The 20,436-nt window shown below is 38.8% G+C and overlaps 3 protein-coding genes across 7 annotated transcripts; 1 reads left to right on the forward strand and 2 right to left on the reverse strand.

Annotated features, from left to right (window-relative positions):
- Window positions 1-251: 251 nt before the first annotated feature.
- LOC110850680 lies at window positions 252-14,324 on the reverse strand. Of its 5 annotated transcripts, XM_035853280.1 has the most exons (13): window positions 13,192-14,324; window positions 12,969-13,061; window positions 12,613-12,887; window positions 11,542-12,005; window positions 11,345-11,441; window positions 11,015-11,225; window positions 10,786-10,886; window positions 3,559-3,624; window positions 2,546-3,470; window positions 2,241-2,427; window positions 1,502-1,703; window positions 1,093-1,426; window positions 252-645 (listed from the first exon to the last, which is right to left on the reverse strand). In XM_035853280.1, exons 9-13 carry the CDS (start codon window positions 2,891-2,893, stop codon window positions 487-489), a joined length of 1,230 nt encoding a protein of 409 aa, XP_035709173.1. In that variant the 5' UTR covers window positions 2,894-3,470; window positions 3,559-3,624; window positions 10,786-10,886; window positions 11,015-11,225; window positions 11,345-11,441; window positions 11,542-12,005; window positions 12,613-12,887; window positions 12,969-13,061; window positions 13,192-14,324; the 3' UTR covers window positions 252-486. The 5 variants fall into 5 exon arrangements, with proteins under 5 accessions (XP_035709173.1, XP_035709174.1, XP_035709175.1 ...); XM_035853281.1 differs by lacking the exons at window positions 12,613-12,887; window positions 12,969-13,061; window positions 13,192-14,324 and having other exon boundaries at window positions 11,542-12,051; XM_035853282.1 differs by lacking the exons at window positions 10,786-10,886; window positions 11,015-11,225; window positions 11,345-11,441; ... (2 more) ...; window positions 12,969-13,061; window positions 13,192-14,324 and adding exons at window positions 4,573-4,635; window positions 7,466-7,574; window positions 7,676-7,703.
- A 39-nt stretch (window positions 14,325-14,363) lies between these two features.
- Window positions 14,364-15,523, reverse strand: LOC110850853. Its single transcript, XM_022098441.2, has 2 exons — window positions 14,637-15,523; window positions 14,364-14,559 (listed from the first exon to the last, which is right to left on the reverse strand). Exons 1-2 carry the CDS (start codon window positions 14,906-14,908, stop codon window positions 14,364-14,366), a joined length of 468 nt encoding a protein of 155 aa, XP_021954133.1. The 5' UTR covers window positions 14,909-15,523.
- Window positions 15,524-15,635: 112 nt separating this feature from the next.
- On the forward strand, window positions 15,636-20,404 carry LOC110851205 (facilitated trehalose transporter Tret1). The gene is made up of 5 exons (XM_022098891.2): window positions 15,636-15,858; window positions 17,094-17,232; window positions 17,349-17,563; window positions 18,890-19,625; window positions 19,697-20,404. Exons 1-5 carry the CDS (start codon window positions 15,766-15,768, stop codon window positions 20,122-20,124), a joined length of 1,611 nt encoding a protein of 536 aa, XP_021954583.1. The 5' UTR covers window positions 15,636-15,765; the 3' UTR covers window positions 20,125-20,404.
- The last annotated feature ends 32 nt before the right edge of the window (window positions 20,405-20,436 follow it).

The following is a 20,436-nucleotide window of genomic DNA, read 5'->3' on the forward strand; positions in this document are numbered from 1 at the left end:
TTCGTTTTATAATGTGTCCAATTTACATTTGAACTCGACCTGAAAACTGAGCTGACTGGGCTAAGGAGAGCATGATATTGAGGCAGGATACATGAGCCGAAAATATGAGATATGCATAAATGATTTCCTTCTTTACATGATAAGATTCTTAAGCAGAGATAAAATATGTTATTCAAATCGGCTCATTAATTCATGACTCCTTGTTGGAGGAAATCGACATTTGATATGAACAGAGTGGTGGTACAGGCCGATTTTGATATTTTCTTAGAGATTTATTGCAATAATACTGCTCCTTCCTATTCACTACTCCTATTCTATTCAAGTGGGAATTTGCATGGGCTTCATACATACTAGAATTTCTCATGGAATTTTGGAGAAATAAATTCTCAGCTCCATTTTGGTTGATCGTCTTCTTGGATTTTCCAGTGTCCATTATTCTTGAGCATATCTGCACATATGTATCTACACAGGTAGATGTGCATTGGTTCAGTCGTTCGGGTTTCCTGGGCTCATTCTCGAATAGATGTAGATTTCCTTGGCCCCATAATTAGCAAGAGCAACGACATTTCCTGCACAGGTAATAAACTTGCCTCCAACGAGAAGCATGTTATCCACGAGAATGGATGACTCCAAACTTACCGTGATCTGAAATGAGATCAAACCCAAACCATTATAGGCAATAGTGCGGAACTGTGGTCTCTCCAGTAATGTTTCTCATCAGAAGAGAAGAAGCAGAAATTGATGGAACAGCCATAAAACGGGAATGAAACGGGGAGTTTGGTGGGGTGAATGATGTATTAAAGCATATATTTTGAGGTGGGTTCCTTCGTAATGGAGAAAGCCAGTGCCAAGAGTGGTACACAACAATAAAAAATCAGGTATCACAACAGGAACCAAGACAGATAAATAGCGAGAATGGGAGAGCAAAGACTAGACAAGGGCACAAATTCAACTTTCACTACTACTACTGCTACGAGTACTATGTAAGCATAAAGCACACAGTATGGGAGCTTCCATTCCGAATATAAGTGCAACAAACCCACAAAATATATGTGGCGGAACAATTTACGTCATATAGTAAACATTTGCTACCTTGGGCTGCTTCCGCTTTGGTGGTTTGTTTCTCTGAATGCTCTTTATTTTATTTTTTATGTTTGTAAATCTGTTCAAGCTCAGCCTCCGAGGAACCCCCGCGTCCTCCATGGTCAGTTTCCAGATGAGAACGGCGTCATCCTCCGCCACGGTGAGGAGGAGACTTTCTCCGTGATGAGCTAAGAGGTCCATGCTCCCGATCCAGCGGGAATGCGCGGCCACTTTCACCAATAATTTTCTCGTCTGGAGATGAAATATTCGAAACAGTCCGGAGCCATAGGTCACAAGGATGCACCCCTCCCAGACTCCCATTCCAGTGACGCATTCCTCATACCTACGAAAATTTCCTGAAATTAATCCGAGTTTACTTTTGTATGTGTGTCCATTTAAAGAAAGATCAGGTACGCACGGAGTTTTGAAACAACACACTTTTACGGCCTTGTTGTGCTTAATTCTCCAAACACGAACGGTCCCAGATGGACTTCCGGTCGCGAGAATGTTTCGGCGGCTGCACATTTGTGTAATGCTTTCGCCTTGCACTTTATCCGTTCTTCGAAAGCTCACTTTTCCATTGCAAAATTCAAACACGTGAACTTCTCCACGACCATTTCCTGTCATAAAGAAATATTTTGGTCATACATTAATTTCCTTTTTGCACATTTCTCGTGATGTGGTTGGAATTAAAAAGTAAAATTGCCCAAAATCAAACAAACTCGGAAGAAGATGTAAATATTTAGCAAGTAAAAAGCAACGAAATGAATGAATGGGAAAGCTGTATGCTCCATTCGGCTGAAATATTTCCCGTCACTTTAATGTCCATCTGATACCGAAGGAATAGAGGAGAAATCTGTCCGTTTGACAGAGTAGAAAGGTTGGTGTGCCCAGAATAAATTACTTTTCGAAGACGAACCAACACAATAAATAAACTTGGATTGATGTCCCCCATCACAAACTGACCAGAGACCAACAGCAACACAAAAACAGCCCAATTCATTCATTCATTCATTTGACCAAGGTAACATGACGATGCTTTTAAATTCACGTCTCATTCATCTCCTTGGTCCATACTAAAGAGAGACGGATTCGTCTAATCTAGGTTTCAGCTCGACTGAAATAGCCGTAAATTCTTTGACTGTCGAAATGCCTACCTGTCAGTATTTGCGAGGATGTAGCACTCACGTTTCGACACACCAGGTCTGGGACGGACTCTTCAGAGTACTCGTGACTACAAAGGGGTCGGCTTCCGTCTTCGGAATAAATACTGATGCCCATGTTGCTCACTAATATCAGGACTGTCAATTCGTGCTTTTGCTTCTTTAGTCGAATCCACTTGGCCTACATGCGGAGAATGAAATAAATGTATGTACAAATTGTGGAAACATGACGGAAAAATGGATAAAAAATTGGACACGCATATAATAATAATCCGTATCATGTACTACGTCCTCCTTACAAGAGTGATGGTTGGCTTCACAAGTGGGCTATTGACATGCGGAATTTGCACGGTTTGTAGAATATTGCTGGAAAACTGGTCAGAAGAGTTGAGATCGACTTGATAAATCATGAAAATCCCTTTCGATATTATTCCAAGGAGTCCGGAAAAAGCGTGTCCATCAACCTTGCTATCATCACGGGGAGATTGCTGCTGCAAAGCTTTACAACTTTTGCAGTACAGCGACAGGTTGGCAGACACGGCGGAAATGGAATATTCTAAATTTACCGTGTCCAGAGGGACAAACGGACCTTTAAGCTCCTTTCCATTTGGTTTGGATCGTGGAAATATTTTTAAAAACGACGTCATGATGATCTGTGCAAAAGAATAATTCGACTGGTATAATGGGACTGTGGTGCATGCATTTATTTGTACGAGTAGTGGTGAATCTAGGTGGTAAATGACGGTTTCTGTTGTGCCTGCCCGTTTCCAAGTGCAATATTATTGAATTTTTTAGTAAAAGTTGTTTTCCCTGGTTTTGAGATAGGATTACATGCATTATAACGTATGCCACATATGAGATTGTGTAGATGAATGACAATAATACTCTATCATGAGAGATGTACAACTCTAATCAACATGACAAAAAATTAGTTGACCAACAAACAAATCTTAAATAAGCAGATTATCGTATTTATTAAATCATAAAATGTTAGCCCATCATTACAGTAAGTAGTGAAAAAATTAGAAATTATTAAAGGTCAAGACATTAAATTTTTAAACATTATCACATATCTCAAATGAAAAACATGCAGAAAAGATACGAAATCAATAAATGTGACTATTACTCTCAGAATGAAAACATGACAAAAATTGAACCATGATAAATGATACCCTCTTTTTAAGCTTTATTCTCTTCGTCTGTCGGTTCAGGTGCAGCGTCTTCCTGTATTTAAACAAACGAAAAAATTCTTTATTTGCACAACTTTAGATTATTCAGGTGGAGGGATTTTATGTAGGAGTAAGCTGCCCACCTTTAATTGCGATACGTTATTTCGCTAAAATAATGCAATCCGTGCTGAGAATTTTTTTCAATGCATCTGAAAAGCAAAATTTACGTACATTCTTAGAAATGGGGTTACGATTATCACCAAAACGTAAACGTATGTGACTCTACCGCCGTGGTTATAAATTTGTCATCGATTGGTTACAATTGTCACCGACTAATTATAAAGTTTCACCGACTTGGTATTAAATTGTCAGCACAGCAGAGCTGGGTGATTATTCGTTTTTGAGGGTGGATTAAGGATTATGGATTAACCACAAAATAATGTGGATTGTGATTAAATTATTTTCGTCAGATTAATTCATGTCAGGATTAATCCGGATTAATCCATGAATTCTGGAAATTTCAGGATTATGGATTATGGATTAATAATCCGGATTATTTTGGTGATTAATGATTTTTACACTACCTACAGATATATCTAGCCCAAAAAATTTAAACTATGTGGTTTCACATAAAATATTTAAAACGCCAGTTTCAATTGATATATGTAGCACAAGGCAGCAAAAACATGTTAACTCTTCAAATGGTAGCCGACAGGACAAAGTTGTGAGAACTTGAGACTTCAAGCTACAGAGTGGGATGAAATAGAACTACGGTAATTGAACTGAGTAATCCAGATTGAGAATTAATCATGAATACCTAATCATGATTAGTAATCATGATTGGGATTAATCGGGATTAATAATCATGATTAGTAGTCATGATTGGGATTAATCAGGATTAGTAATCCGTAATCACGATTACGGATTAATGACATCTAATGGGATTATTCCCGGATTAATTCAAATTCCAGAAAAATCTGGATTATGGATTGGGATTAATCTACAAAAAACTCTCATTGTCGGATTAGGGATTATGGATTAATAATCCATAATCCGGGATTAAAATCCATAATCCTTAATCAGGATTATCCCAGCTCTGCAGCACAGGTAATACATTTATAACCAGTTGGTGACAAATTCATGGTAAAGTCACCTACGTTTATTAAGGGGTGAGAGCCCTTTATAAGATCGTTATGTCCGTCTGTCCGTAGCTCCGATAACTGTTGAACGGAAAGAGATAAAGACTTGAAATTTTGAACATAAACACTTAACGTCAAGAGACAGGACGAGTTCGAAGATGGACACTGTGACATCGTCACCTGTGACGATGACGTCGTCACAGTGACGAAAAGTGACGAAAAAGTGTCACGTGTCAGTTTTGGCATGTGACACATCATTTTTAACTATTTTTCAATGAGGAATTCGAAAATTCATGTCATTTTGCGCTTGGACGTCACCTGTGACGATTACGTCGTTACAGTGACGAAAAAGTGTCACATTTAAGTTTTGGCATGTGACACATCATTTTTAGCTATTTTTCAACGTCGAATTCAATGGTGACCTCCATTTTGACCTCAGAGGTCACCTAAAGGTCATAGGGCATATCTATGTCAATTTGACAGGAAATTTAACCCCGAATTCAATGGTGACCTCCATTTTAACCTCAAAGGTCACATAAGGGTTATCAATTGCTAAATTTGACACATCTGGGACACAAACGTCGAAAACACGTCAGAAGTGTCAATTTTAACGAATTTTTGAACATAATATGATATTCACTTTGACGTATGACGCACTTCTTTCACCCCTTGGTTACATGCGTTGTAACGGTTTATTTTTTGGTTATAATCGTAACCCCATTTCTAAGAAATTCGTAGCAAAAATCGCAATTAAACCAACTGATTAAATAACTTATTATTATTATGAAGGTAAAATGAATAGACCAATAAAATAACCCATCGAGCCCCTGAGTCATCAACCCATTGAAAAATTTCCAGTGGAGTTATATAGCCCGAGTCGACGTGTTTTAAAAACGGGCAAGGGTTTCCACTCTGTGGGGCTGATTTTTTCTAAGGCGAGACCCAAACGTAACCATGCACCCAAAAACATACGTGCATGGTTACGGCGAAGCCATAGTATGCAGTTAAGTGCCCACCTCAAAACAGTCAGACAAGATTGTGAGAGAACCATAAGTCGTAGAAAAATGCGGTTTCGACCAATGGGTAGTAAATTCTGTGTAGTATTGTTTATAGATCTCTGGGCTTAATCGGTTCATACCTTCATGGTGTATTTCTCGTTTTAGTGACTTTTTTTTCTGTATCTCAAAATATTCCGCTGAAAGTGAAAAATCGGCAAAGGGAAATCGAAAGGGCTTAAAAAATTATTAAGATCATTCTTTATGGTCATGAAAATCGGATGCAAAATGAGGAAGTTATGGCGGTTTGAAATTTTTAAAATTCAGTTACATCCATAGCAACTATAGTAAGGAAATTCTTTATATGTATGTGTAAATGATGGCCCGGGTCAATGCCCGGGTCAGGGCTTATATAATCGTCACGTCCGTCTGTCTGTAAATTTGTAATGGCTCGTAATGGAACAATATGAATTAAGTAAAATCGGAAACATATTCATTTGGAGGGACCCGAAAGGATTTATTTTAATCGTCGTATCGAACCGCAATTTGTTAACAATTGCTGCCGATTGCTACTAATGTAAGAATGTGAATTTAAATTAGAACCATTAGTTTTTATTTAAAAAATATTGATATGCAATTATGAAAAAATTTGGTGCAATACTTCGGATTGGGTGATAGCAACCTTTTCTTGACTCGGGCATATCAAGTCTGCAATGTGGGTTTTTAATGACGGAGTTAAAAAATTGTTCACTTAAAAACGACAAAATAAACGAATTTAAAAAAATAAAACTAAGGCGAGAGGCGCTATTAGAAACAAGAAACAAGCCCTCCCACCAACACCCCCGTCTCGCCGTGGCCCCATTAATATTTTTATATCTGGGGGGTGTAACCACAATTTGTGATTCAAACCTTTAACTACTAATGTAAACTGCATTTAAAATTGATATATAGTACAATATTATATTGCACTGCACTTTTAAAACCTATTACCTGTAGTTCTTACATTAATTTGAATTTAAACATGCAGTCTAGCATTAATCAACAGGAAGCAGGAGTCAGGATAAATAGATTCTTATAAACCCCGAAACATTTGTGTAAAATGTTTAATAAAATTGGCAAATATGTATAAAAACATTTTTTTAATTTAAGATTTTTGATTAAAGAAAATCTATATATCAGAACCAAGACCCTAAAATTTCAAGTCAATCGGTATTGTTGTTGCAAAAGTTTGGAACATATACATACCCGGACTCTATTCCTCAATCTTCATACAAAAAATGAAATATTTACTTCTTAAAACCAACTTTTAATGCAGGCAATCATGTGATTAAATACATTCCAAATTTGCATTCAGAAATTTTAGAATTGAGCTAGCTGCTCTGGTAAATGAGTTAAATAAATAAAGCTTTCGTATTTTGATTTCGGACATTTGTGTAACAATTTTATGACACTTTCATGAAAATGACATGTACCCATGTAGGCATACATCACATTATTGGTTTTTTAAATTGTGTATAATGCAGGAAAGAATTTCAAAAAATAAAATTGTAGTTACACCCCCAGATATAAAAATATTAATGGGGCCACGGCGAGACGGGGGTGTTGGTGGGAGGGCTTGTTTCTTGTTTCTAATAGCGCCTCTCGCCTTAGTTTTATTTTTTAAATTCGTTTATTAAAATTCGAATTCACACACTTGCATATAAGTAGTTAGTGATCCCTATACCAAATTTCAGCTCGATAGGCTTAATGAAAGTTATCGTGACAGACAAAACGGGCAAATAAGTTCTGACTCGAGCTAAAAATAAAGTTTCTGCTTAACTAAGTATATATTTTTATTTTTTATTGCAAATAATTAATTTGACCTGACCTTCAAATAAAAATTAAGGAAACACAATAGTCAATAAAAACACAAATACCTGCTGCGTGGCTAAAACGAACTCCTTCACCGTCCGTTTCCTCCAAGATTGCTATCAGCGACGCTGCGTTAGCGCCGTTCCCGTGGCGGTCTACCCAAGTAGACAGGATCTGGTTTTGACATAATTATTTGTTAAAAACATGGTGCACATAGAAGTATAGAATTTTGATTATTAACGATTGGATTTTTTAAATTTATGAGTCGATCATACCTGTCTTATGACTTCTTTTGGGTGCAACACACCCACGGCAACCATTTTCCAGAAGGGCCACACGTCGTTCCAAACAAGTAGCGGAAATCGTCGATAAAAATTTTGAATTTCTCGAGAAATGGCGCTATCAGTATTCAAAATACCCACAATTTCGGATACCGTAACCATTTTCATCTTCTCCGCCGTTACTGATGAAAATGAATTGCCCTGGTTTAAAAAAACATTTTAATTATCCAGACATTTCAATTTGAAGTTCAAAGTATCAGTCTGAGAATGAAAATACGAACAAATTCAGTACCGAATCCACACTCAAAGTTGGTTCGCAATTTGTTAAAATTTGCATATTTAGAGACGAATCGAAATTAATTTTGCGTTCAACTTTCACTATTAGTGATTCCAATAACATATCAAGCAAGAAGGATTTGATTTAGCGGGATAATGATGTACAGTACAGAAGCGAAGAATACGAGTTCATGGTAAAGAAACTAACACGAGTGCTGAAAGTGGACTACTTCTTTTTCACATACCTCGACGATGGCGATTCTATTAGTAATGAGAGATAAAATTAAGTGGATTAATTCGACAATGCGGCATTTATGTCGACCCAAGTGTCAAGGCATCCTATCCTTCACATGCTAATTTTTACCAAAATTACCCCAAAATCGGTCACATGCTTTATATAGAGTCCTCTATTATAGCATTTCTGTCATGAATTGGAACCGGCTTGTATTAGCTGATATTTATTGACAGTTGTATGAAGGTTTAGACATTTTGTCACCATTCGGGCAATATTTTTCACCGTGCGGTTAAAAACATCATCACCTCTTGGTTAAGTCACATATGTACACCGTTTGGTGACGATCAACACCGGGTTTTTAAGAGTGTAGCATATTTATATTTTTTTAAAGTTCAAAATTGATATTTTACAACATTCCTTGCTTACTCAAACTAAAACCTATAAAATAGATATAATAAACGTATACGCTTAATATTGTACCTATGTATGTATGTATAGATACATATCATATAATACGCAACGTATGTGTATATTTATAATTTTAATCAGTAATTATTGACAGGGGGACTCCTATTACTATTATTATTTGTGTGCTAACCCTTTCAATTATTTTATGTTCCATTCTTTCATGCAAACTGCAATACATGCCCACCCATCCACACCCGCACATGACTCGGTCGCCTTTAATGATTTGATACATTACATCACATCATATTGTACATTACCAGTAAGTAACAATGCCATATAAAAAAAGTTATTGTTGATTTTTAATAATCGTTCGTTTTAGAAGACTGATCACCAGAGTGATTGCAAGAAATAAAAAACAAAGTGAAGAAAAGGTCAACAGTGGTTGGTTGGTTTCATTCAACTACGACAAATACGACAACAACATAGCAAAACACGATTGATACATCTCTCACCTGTTCTACTATTTTTGTTCTCTAACATTTTTTGTGCAAATTGAAAAATAAGTTTGTATTGTTGTCTTGTGGAAAAAGTGAGTTGCTGGACTGCCAAAGCAGCAGGCTTGTATTGGCTCAATGCCTCTGTCGCGTTTTCTCGTTATCGACATACTCACAGCAGCGATCAACTATGCTGAGAGGCTCTTCTCGTCATGATGGCATTCCTAACAAGCAATCCGCCAAAGGTATTGTTTTTGTATGATAAAAGAAAGTGGTCTATATGTAAATAAAGATGATAACAATGGTCAATCTCTTGTCCTATATATCAAGATCCAGATAGGGACAGGCAAAGGGAGCAACAGCGAAAGGAGAGAGCACAAATGCTTCCAGATGATAAAGAAATTCATGCCGGAACTCATGATTTGTTCAATGCACCCGTTAAAGTGATAATCAAATTAACCTACCTTACGTCATGAACATATGATAATGAACAAGTTATGACCTTTTTTGTAATGATGTTAACAGGTTAAACCATCTATTGAAGACACAACAAGCCTCCAAATTCGAAACAGTTTGGGAAATTTTGAGCCAATTCGGCGTTTGATGGAATATCCTGGAACGTCTCAACCACCACAAGCACAAATACAACAAACATTTTTAACGGGCCCTGCTGCTGCTGCTGCTGTGGCGGCGGATCGAGGATATCATTCTGTAACGTCAGCAAGTAGTGCGCTAGCACCGCATCGTAATACTAATCATAATATTCACGACCCTCCAGCACCACTTCCACCATCATATCGTCCCCCTCCATCTTCGTCAAATTCATTCCCTCCGACTTTACCCCCCGAGTCGAACAGTACCAAGTCATTATCAACAACGCATAGGCAAAAAAATAATGAAAAAAATACTACTAACAATGGAGTTCTCCCAGCATATGTTGTCCGACTTCGACCAAATTAGTTTCAATCGATCTCAAATTTAGTTAATGTGAAATTTGCACTTAGAAATTTACACGATTTGCAAATGCTCAGGTTTGACAGGGATACATATAAGCATCTGAAGAAGAAAAAAGGCGCAGTAAATTCGGAAAATGTAAAATTTGTCAACTTTGCACCGAGTTTTCTCCTCTTCGGATAGAAATATCTCTGCCAAACGTGCCCAAATGGAGGTCGTGTCTTTTGCAAATTTCATATTAATTAAATTTGTGATCGATTAACACTAAGTTGGTCGAACTAGGGAGCATATTCTGGAAAACCTCCATTGTAAGAGGCTACGGACAAAAAAGGCTCATTAAGATATCCTAAAGCTACCTTTTCCTAAACTCGATGTTAATTAAGATAGGGAAAATTAAGACAATTTTACTGGATGATTTAAGATATTCTCAGGGCCCATTAATAGCCACCCAAATAAGAAATTATTCCATTTTCATAATAGCAATATTGACCTCGTTCACTTTTAGTTATTTTCGCCATATTTTAGGTTTAGGATAGAAGAGTAAAAGTGTGCCTTTTTTTCTGGGCTGAATATGTCTCGTTCATCACACTTAAGCAGAGAAAGAGAGAGATGAAATCGGAGTGAGATTCATTCAGCATCTCTGAAAATAATTTTCCAGCCCAAATAACCGTACATATTGTGAATGATGGGCCATTTTCTACTCATTTGGAAAATGAGGGAGCCATTAGTTAGCTTACCTGGTCGTCATTGTCGATCTCTTCATCGTTTTCCCCCTCCTCCTCCTCCTTAACTTCATGACCACTTTCATTCACCTCGTCGTTCTCATCGTCTCTGCATTCTACAAACATTACAGAAATTTGCATCAATATCCCCCCACTTTATACGTAGTTATTTGTTATTTGGTAATTGTTATACGCTGCATCCCACCACCACCAGGCTCAATTTCCATGATTACATTAACTGTACCTTCTGCATATTCTCCTAAAAGTAAGACGGGACCCTTCCCTCGAATGAGACGAATTGTAGCGTTCTCGCAAATGAACATCTCCAAAGAAAGCTGCAGCGTGTTCTGGCCCAGATACGCCAAGGGGAATTTCTCCACCTTTCCACTATCAATCTTGGTCTCCAGCTCGAGGACGCAATGTTCAGTAAGGTCTGCATCGGGACCCAAGACGATCTATGTGCATGAATAAGGGAGCAATTAACCTAAATGACGCTATCATAATCATCTTTCATGTGAAAATAATGCCAAAGTCATGGCCTGACAAAAAATAAGATGCTAAAAGGAATCCTTACCCGTTTCAGTGCGACTGTGCGCTGGACTACGTCTTCACCTTCGCTGGCTCAAATTTGTATTCAGAGGTGAGACCTTCCCCGACCTCGAGTTTCCTCACTGAAATTCACAACAAAGTTTATGATTAAATAGAGTTTAAATATTCGGTTAAAATATTTCGAAAATACAACATAATATACACATTAATTAGTTTACTTACTGAAAATTACACGTCGATTCAACCCCTGCATTCCCCGGTTGGCGTTCAAGCTAGCAGGCATTTTGAACTACGATGGACGCGTTTGAGAGGAGTTAGTACAGTGAATTGAAGGGATTTTTAGGAGAGTTAATGTTGTAGTTTTGAGAAGCTGAGAAAGACTAAGGTGAAATTGGATGCGATGCAACCAGAAGAAGTGTACATGTCCAGAAAAATTTGGTAGACGGCTACACTAATTTGCAAATGTTGATTTCATTTCGTTTTATAATGTGTCTAATTTACATTTGAACTCGACCTGAAAACTGAGCTGAGCTAAGGGAGCATGCTATTGAGACAGAAATCCAGCCAAATTTCACCTGAGGTTGGAGATTTTAAAGATTTAATGATGTTTGGCTGGTTTGAATATTTAAATTGGTGGTGGTGTTTGTGATGATAACAAATTAACTACTTCACTGCCCTGCAAAAGCCTTCGCCAAACATTGACACAGTGATAACTCCAACAATTGGTGACATAACAATTTGAAATTTTTCAGGATTATACTCCATCGAATTTCTGGTGAGATACGACCCCAAATTTTTCTTTTGACCTCAAACCCCAAAAGTGACCTACCTCAAGGAATTTGTTTCCTTGGTGTTTTTATTTTTATAAAGTTGGCACAACTCATCCTGAACATTTTGATATGTTGATTACCTCTGTGCGATTTTTTTACGCCCACAAGGATTTTTGGAAAAATGTAGTTTTGAAAAGTTATAACATTGGGCTTATGGGGGAAAACTTAAAAACTAGTCAAAACTACATTTTTCCAAAAATTCTCGTGGGCGTAAAAAAATCGCACAGAGGTAATCAACATATCAAAATGTTCAGGATGAGTTGTGCCAACTTTATAAAAATAAAAACACCAAGGAAACAAATTCCTTGAGGTAGATCACTTTTGGGGTTTGAGGTCAAAAGATCATAACCTTTGACCTGGTCATCAATGTTCTAAATTTGGAGTCCTATCTCATTAGAAATGCGATTGACTATAACCCTGCAAAATTTCAAATTGTTGTGTCACCAATTGTTGGAGTTATCACTGTGTCAATGTTTGGCGAAGACTTTTGCAGGGCAGTGTAATTAGAGGAAGAAAATGTGCATTATGATAATTATAATAACTTTCCAAATTCAAATATAATACTCATAAGTAATTGAGACAAAAGATTTTTAACTTGGCAGAGGTGTAATAAACTGTTGTTGTCTACAATCCGCGTCATAGTCAAATTTTCCTGTAGCAATTACACATTTTCCTGCTTCCGGATCAAAAATAGTATCCTCCCTGCACGTCTTCACGACATACTGTCTTCCGAGGCACCTAAAATATCATTTATTACGTCATTGCTAGGGAAAAACGGTACGCAAGGAAGTGATCAATAATTAAGAATAAAACTCATACTGTCGATATCTCGAGCAATCTTGAGAAACAGCCTGTCGAACATTATACGGCCAGTCGCATTGTCCCAGTCTAGGATTATACGCGGTTCCAGGTCTATGCAAACAAATTTGCACCCAAATTAACTTTCAATCTACATAAATTGTTGTTCATCCGCATTTGTGTGTAATAATGAAGCCAAGAAATCTTATTGTAGAGTTTGCTATTGAAAGCAATTCGCTCATACCCACAATCCTTAATGAAAATGCGTCCGTCCTCACACTCGACGAATTTGTCGCAAAATTCAGGGTGAGGAGCAATATAGTTGAAAGTACATGCCAGATTTAGCCTGTTACTGGTGGATCGCTTATGCCTCCTCAAATGCGAATGACCATAATTAACATTGAATGAAGAATCGTGCTCCAGGGAGATGGGCTTTTTGCACTTTGCTTTATAAATATGAACGCATTCCTCCTCTTCAAAGTCGTAAGCTGTGGAGGGAGGGCATTCCTTGATACGCAAGGTTCCCTTAATGTCACACTCAATAAATTGTTCACACTTGTCTGGATGTGAAGTTTTGTATTTATCTCCTGGTTGGCAGTCATAAGTGCTAAAATCTATTCTCCGACTTTCACAGTCCACATTGTAGGGCAAGTCGCAAACGAGGGAGAGGGGATTGAACAGCGCCCCAAGCCCACAAGTCTGCTCTTGAATTTTTCCATTACTGCAAATCTCAAATTTATTGCAGTACTGAGAATGCGGCTGAATATAATAGTCATGGGTCGATCCTGTTGAACAGCGTCTGCTCATTTTCCGGTCTTCTCGAGACGATGAAGTTTCTCGTTTAATAACCCGTCCTCCTCCTCCTCGAGTAGTTTTCACTTTGTCGGATGTCGACTTTTTCAGAGGGTCGTAATTATTGCTCAGCAGCTTTACTCCTCCTGATGATGAACAGTTGGTGGTAGCAAGAACGCTTTTCTCCTTATCGCAAATCAAGAGGGTTGGATGGAATTTGGTGCCTTTGGGGCACATTTTCACGTATGGGACTTTCCCAACACATTCAACAAACTGGGTGCATGAGACAAAATATGAAAAGTTTCCAGACAAGTTTGCACAGGAAAATGAGGACTTCCATGAGAGACCAGTCGTCGTAGTGGTGCTGGTGGTGGCCCCGTTGCTTGAGTTAAGAGTCGTGTAATTTGTATCCGCTTGAGTTGAGGCGACATGATTTTTTGCTGTCGAAACGCCATGCCTGGCGAGGACATTAGTTGAATCAGTCTGAGGCTGATGGCTACCACTCTGACGACGACTTGCTGCTGATTGAGAAGGATCATTTGACTGGAACAATTTGCGAATGATCATCATATCCTCGTACTCAGCGTCGTCTGTAAAGGAAAGAAAGTAAAGATTGTATAGTCATCAAGTTGAAAAATGGTTAGTTTTAGGTCGAAGGAGTGAAGAAACATGGCATTGCGTACCACTAAAAAGTGCCCTTTTGCAATCGGGTTGGACAAATTTGCATTCACGACTCGATTCAGTGTCACATTTCCTCCGAAACGTAACATTGGCCGGTCCGCACTCTCCGGTGAGGGCACAAAGTCCATGAATCACTGCTCTGTAAGAAATTAGCCCAGGAGTGAAATATCGGTTTCTTTCTTTGCACCAATATTTTTATATGTCGTCATGTATTACTTTCCATCTGGATGTGGACATAGCTCTTGATACAGCTCGCGAGATAAATCTTGTCCGACCAGAAACGTTCTTGTGTAAAGTTGTGGTTCAGTCAAGTCGCCACTTTCTCCGGCGGTGGTGGCCTTTGTCTCTGTTGACTTTGACAAGAGGGCAAGCAATTGGTTTGGGTGATGATGTTCATCTTCGCTTTGGTCTTTTTTTATTTGTTGGGCGTGGGCCATGACAATAACGATTGTCGTCAACAATGACACGGTCAACCATGAAGAATGCATCCTTTCGGTTCTACTCAACCACCGTTTTTTGCATGTGTACGTTACCTTTTTAATAAATGACTTTTATCTCTCTGATCCAGAAAATATTTGGAATAGATGGATGTGGAAAAGTAGTTTTCGTTTAGTGTACATGCGAAGGAATGTCTGTCATATCGGAAAAGTTGGTGTATATGCTCGCTTCCAGAGTTCATTTCATTTCCTGTTGCACACGGGAAATTTAACCACAATCAGCGACATTCGCTCTGCGAAATGAAACAGTTGTGCTACGTGCTGTGTAATCACATTTGGAGGAAATATTGAAATAAAATATTTGACATTTGATATTAAAGTCGAAATGAAGTTTCATCCATAACACAAACATGATACATTACATATGCGAAGCTACGATATTTTGGTTAACCAACATGTCAAATTCCCGAGATAAAGCTTTTCAATGCCTGTTGTGAGATCCTTTCTTAGGATTTCATTTATTTCCAAAAGTTCTGGATTGATCTGGATAGATGTTTGGGACCGGTAGTTGATTTGCATAGATTGGTCTGGAATAATTATTTAAGATGATAATCATAAATTCCTTATCATGGCATTCAAATTTTCAATTTAAATAATTTCTCCCTTCAACTCATATCCTAGATGAAACCTATGCTATGCTCTCGCAGCACGTAGTCATGAATCTGCATTTAAGGAAGTGCATATCTCTGCCGTCTTAAATACATACATACACATGTCCATCATCTCGTGTTATGTATGGCAAGAAAAGACCGACAAAATAAACTTGTCAAGTTGAAGAACAGAAAGCGACAAGTTTTTCATGGGGAGGAAAAACACGAAATAAGTTAACAATTAAAACTGTCGAAATAATGTCAGAGTTTGGAAAACAAAATATTTTCCTTCCGACAACAGTTTCCAGGTATCAAATTCCCAAATTAGAGTATGGCTGCCGATGGTTAGAGGTACGTTTTTTTATTTTTTAGTTCCTACCATATCGTTTTACCTGGGGAGAACTTTTTCCAGTTTTCTCTCCCATTTTCTAATTTCACTCATCATAATAGAAAAACCCTGTTGTTATGTCGTCCTATAAAACGAACGCTCAATTATGACCAAGTGGTAAAAAACTTTTTTAAGTGTTGTTAAACCCATAAAATATCAGTTTGGGTGGTAGCAAAGTTAGCAAAATGGTATTTTGTCTTTTGGGAGAATCTTCCCCATAAAAGTGGTAACATACATGCACACATCTGTTCTATCGTGGTAAAAAATAAATAAAAATAAACAAGCACTTTGCAAAGTCAGGTGGGATAACGCGGTGAAAGTTCCGTAATTGCATTTCATTTCACTCCACCAACAAAAATAAGGGTGGCACACATTCGCTCGCAAATAGGAAAAGAGACAGCAGCGCGGGGACTTTATTTCATTCCGCATTATCATTTCACTCTTTATTAGTAGAAGTTTTAATTACTGGAAACTTGAAAACTTTTGTGGAGCAGATGAATATTATTATGCGGACTTTTGGGCTAAATAAGAAGTGGGTCCACATAGATGCACCATTATCATTCTCTGCACCAGATTTGGATTGTGGTATTGGCTCCTCTCGAGTATCACACACACAAAACGACCACACTAAATGCTGCTGCATTGCTTTCTCCTCTGCTCATCCTATTCATCGAGGGAACCTTTTCTCCCATGCATACCGGATCCGCTTCAAGATTGCCATTAGTAGAAGTGAATACTAAAACGGATATGAGTGGTGCTTTCTGCTGCTGGTGGCCCATCTAAAATTCCAACTAAATTAAACAACCATCTCTGCATGCGCGCAGGGTGGTACTGCAAAGTCGTAGAGATCTGTGGATGTATAATAGTCGTTCCTTTTTTGTCCCAGAAGGAGCGGTTCCCAAATTTACAATTGCTTTCTCCTCCAGAGCGACGAAAAACTAGTCTTGTGGAGAAAGCGGTGATAAAAACCGCTGTAGTCGGAGCATGAGATGATGATAATGCACTATTACGTAGGATTAGGCAAGACACTGGAAGACTGACTCGTTAAACCGCTGCTAAACCCATCACCCTTTTTGTTTGTTAGGCTTACCTACGTATCTAAATACATGCTTGCTTACCCGCTCTCCAAGAAGAGGGTGTAAGTCTAATTGGAAACCCGAGTTGAAAACTAATGTCGGTTTAACAATGATTTCTCAAGGTTTATGGAGCATTTGTGGCGTCCCTCGCTTTCTTCTGTAGTGGAATCGTACAGTCGTACACAAGTCCGGCCATCTACTCGATCGAGTCGGACGGAGAAAGCAACCTCAGTCTGACGAGGAGTGACATTTTATGGTTTGGTGAGCTTTAATCTTTTTCCTTAATCGTGATGATTGATACTTTTACTTAATAGTAATTAAGCCTTTGAACTTGATGAACATATGAACATGCGCATATTTTTGTGACTATGATTTAGCCTCGGGTCCATCCCTGGCCGCATTTGTGGGCACTGCGCTGTCTGCACCGCTTTTAGAATTCTTTGGCAGACAAAAGTCCCTCGTCGTGTGCGCCCTGCCCTCCATCATTGGCTGGATTCTTATAGGATTCGCCACCAATGTCGCAATGCTTCACGCGGGACGCATCTTTACCGGACTGACGATCGGAATTGCGAGAGCGGCTGCTCCAGTTTATGTAATCCAATTACTTTAAATGATATCATCAAACTCTTTCATTTTTAAACTTGAATATCAACGACGGCTGTGGAAATGAGGGAACCATGTTATGCGACAATATTTAATAATACGCTCATGGTCACAATTCAAATGGTGCCAGTTGTTCATGATTATTGGGAATGGGATATGGATACACATTATTTTTCACTAGGCATGCACAATAGATAAATAGTTTCACCCACATTGTTTGTATTTTCACACTTTCTCCAATGCCTTATCATCAAGAGTAGCAGGTGCATAGTTTTAGTTGTTCATAAAACTCATAATGAAAATTGGCAAAACTTTCGCACTAGTGGTAGGCACATGTAAGTGAGAGGAACGCGTAGGCGAAATAAAAGTTTGAGAAACGATACTAATTATTCGGGAACCTGCTGCAGTCTGCACTCATCTGGCTAATGAAAGAGACAATTGAATAACTTTCTCCTACTTATTTCTGACCCGGCGTAATGAAAATTGAATTCCGAAATAGTATCCTCGACCTTTTTGTAATGACTGAAGGAACAATCTCTGAAATTATTCCATTTTCATAATAGTAATATTGACCTCGTTCACTTTTACTTATTTTCGCCATAGTTTAGGATGGAAGAATAAAAGTGTGCCTTTTTTCTGGGCTGAATATGTCTCGTTCATCACCCTTAAGCAGAGAAAGAGAGAGATGAAATCGGAGTGAGATTCATTCAGCATCTCTGAAAATAATTTTCCAGCCCAAATAACCGTACATATTGTGAAAAGAGCTCGAGGCTGCTGCTGGTCTGGTAATATTTGTTTTATTTTATCGTCCTTACACACCAGCCCTCCGAGGGAATTCTGTGTCAGTGTTTGCCATGTACATAAACAACAAAACTTGCGAGACGTCTACTATTTAACAATGATTGACTTGGCAGAAGCAACCAACTTGCTGCACGTCCCCTGCTAATTGGAGTGGGGGCATTGTTGAATGATTTGATCTGATTAATGAATTTCTCTGCCTAGAGGAGGAAACTTGCATTAGTCTTCAACATGACGTCCGCGGAATGTCAGACTCAGTACGTTTAATCTTGTACAAAAAAATAGTAGATGTCTGCTGCATCTGTCCATTTGGTAATAGTCACGTATCGTATCGCTTTTGCACTATGTGCAGTCTGTGGTGAGAAGAATACTGTATAACCTATTAAGTATTTTCCACGGATTTGTTGTCGTTCTTTCAATTCTCCGATCCCTTTTTCTATTAAAACGAGCTACCAGAAAGCAGTAAAAGAGCAGTAATGGAAATTTTTTATTAATTTGTTTCTTTCATCGTGCACAGGTGAGTGAGATTTCTCCACCCAATTCGCGAGGACTCTTGGGTTTCTTTCCCCCAATGATGAACGCCCTTGGGATCCTACTCGGTCTGTGGGTAGGTTGTTGGATCCAGTGGCGAAAACTGGCCATTTTTGTCTCCATCTTCCCCATCCTTCTGCTCTTCTTGTCCCTCTGGCTACCAGAATCCCCCCTCTGGCTCCTCCTCCACGAACAGGGGGAATCTGCCTTCAAGAGTTTGATGAGTCTCCGCGGATCCGGAAGAAGGCTGAAAGTTCAGGAAGAAATGGCTGAAACGAGGAGCTCTATTGAAGAGGTGAAAGTCTCCCTGAGAAATCTAGACTGGAGAGATTTGATTTTTCGGAAGGAAAACTATCTCGCTTTCTCCCTCATGATTTTCCAACAATTCAGCGGCGTCTCGACGGTTATCTACTACCTGGCCATGATTCTTGATGAGGCGACCCCCGCCGGGGGCCGGATTCCTAGGTCACTTCAGCCAGAAACGGCGGGTCTGACAGTAGGCATTGTTCATTTTGTGGCCTTCTTCATCTCATTACCGCTCATCGATCGGCTCGGGAGGAGAGTACTGCTAATTGTGAGCGGAAGTCTGATGGCGATATCGCACGCCACGCTAGCATTATTTCTCTACTTTCACTTGGAGCCGAATGGAACCTTTGTTCACGCCACGGAATCTTGGTTGCCACTGACGGCGTTGTGTGCCTTCATTGCGGCCTTCTCGATTGGTACGTCAACTTTAAAAGAGTGCAAATTTATAAAAATTACTAGCAAAATTCATTCATTTTCCCCTCTCAAGGTTTCGGCCCAGTCCCATTCGTCTTCATGACGGAAGTCTTTTCACTCCGGTTCCGTGGATATTTGTCCTCCGTAGCGACACTAATTGCACAAATCGCCTCGTTCTCAGTTCTCCAACTTTTCCCCATCATGCTCAAAATGATCAGCCCGTACTTTGTATTTCTAATATATGCTCTAGAATGTATCCTAGCCGTCGCTTTTGTGTTCTTCAAAATCCCAGAGACCAAGGGCAAGTCGTTGGCTGAAATCGAGAAACATTTCCGTACCCCCAACACGTTGCTGGAGGAGAAGGAAAATCACCACATGAGCCTTGACCGGGTGGAAGTTCCCTTCGTCTACGTTCCCGTGGCGAGACTCATTTTGTCTGACACGGATATGACCACCACCACCCCGACCAAAATTTACTGTAAAAGTCCAGCAGCTCTGTGATTGCTAGTTTTGTTTAATTACTGGACCTCAAAATATTTCTACTTTAACTGTAGTAATTAACAATTAAAATATTAATTCGAATCTAAATTTCATTAGAGTAGCGCAACTTTAAATGTAGTAACTTGATTCGAAACTTACGAGTAGACTAGCGCAACGATTTTAATACGTATAACTCTCAGCATCGTCGTTCTTTTATTTACCAATGATGATGATGATGACTAATGTTTAATCCATGCAAATTCAAGCTGCAATAAATTATAAGATTATTGCAACATTGAAATTTGACCAAGCTTTTGATATTTTCGCATGAGA

The sequence above is a fragment of the Folsomia candida genome, unplaced genomic scaffold (assembly GCF_002217175.1).
Source record: "Folsomia candida strain VU population unplaced genomic scaffold, ASM221717v1 Fcan01_Sc006, whole genome shotgun sequence".
Lineage (NCBI taxonomy): Eukaryota > Metazoa > Arthropoda > Collembola > Entomobryomorpha > Isotomidae > Folsomia > Folsomia candida.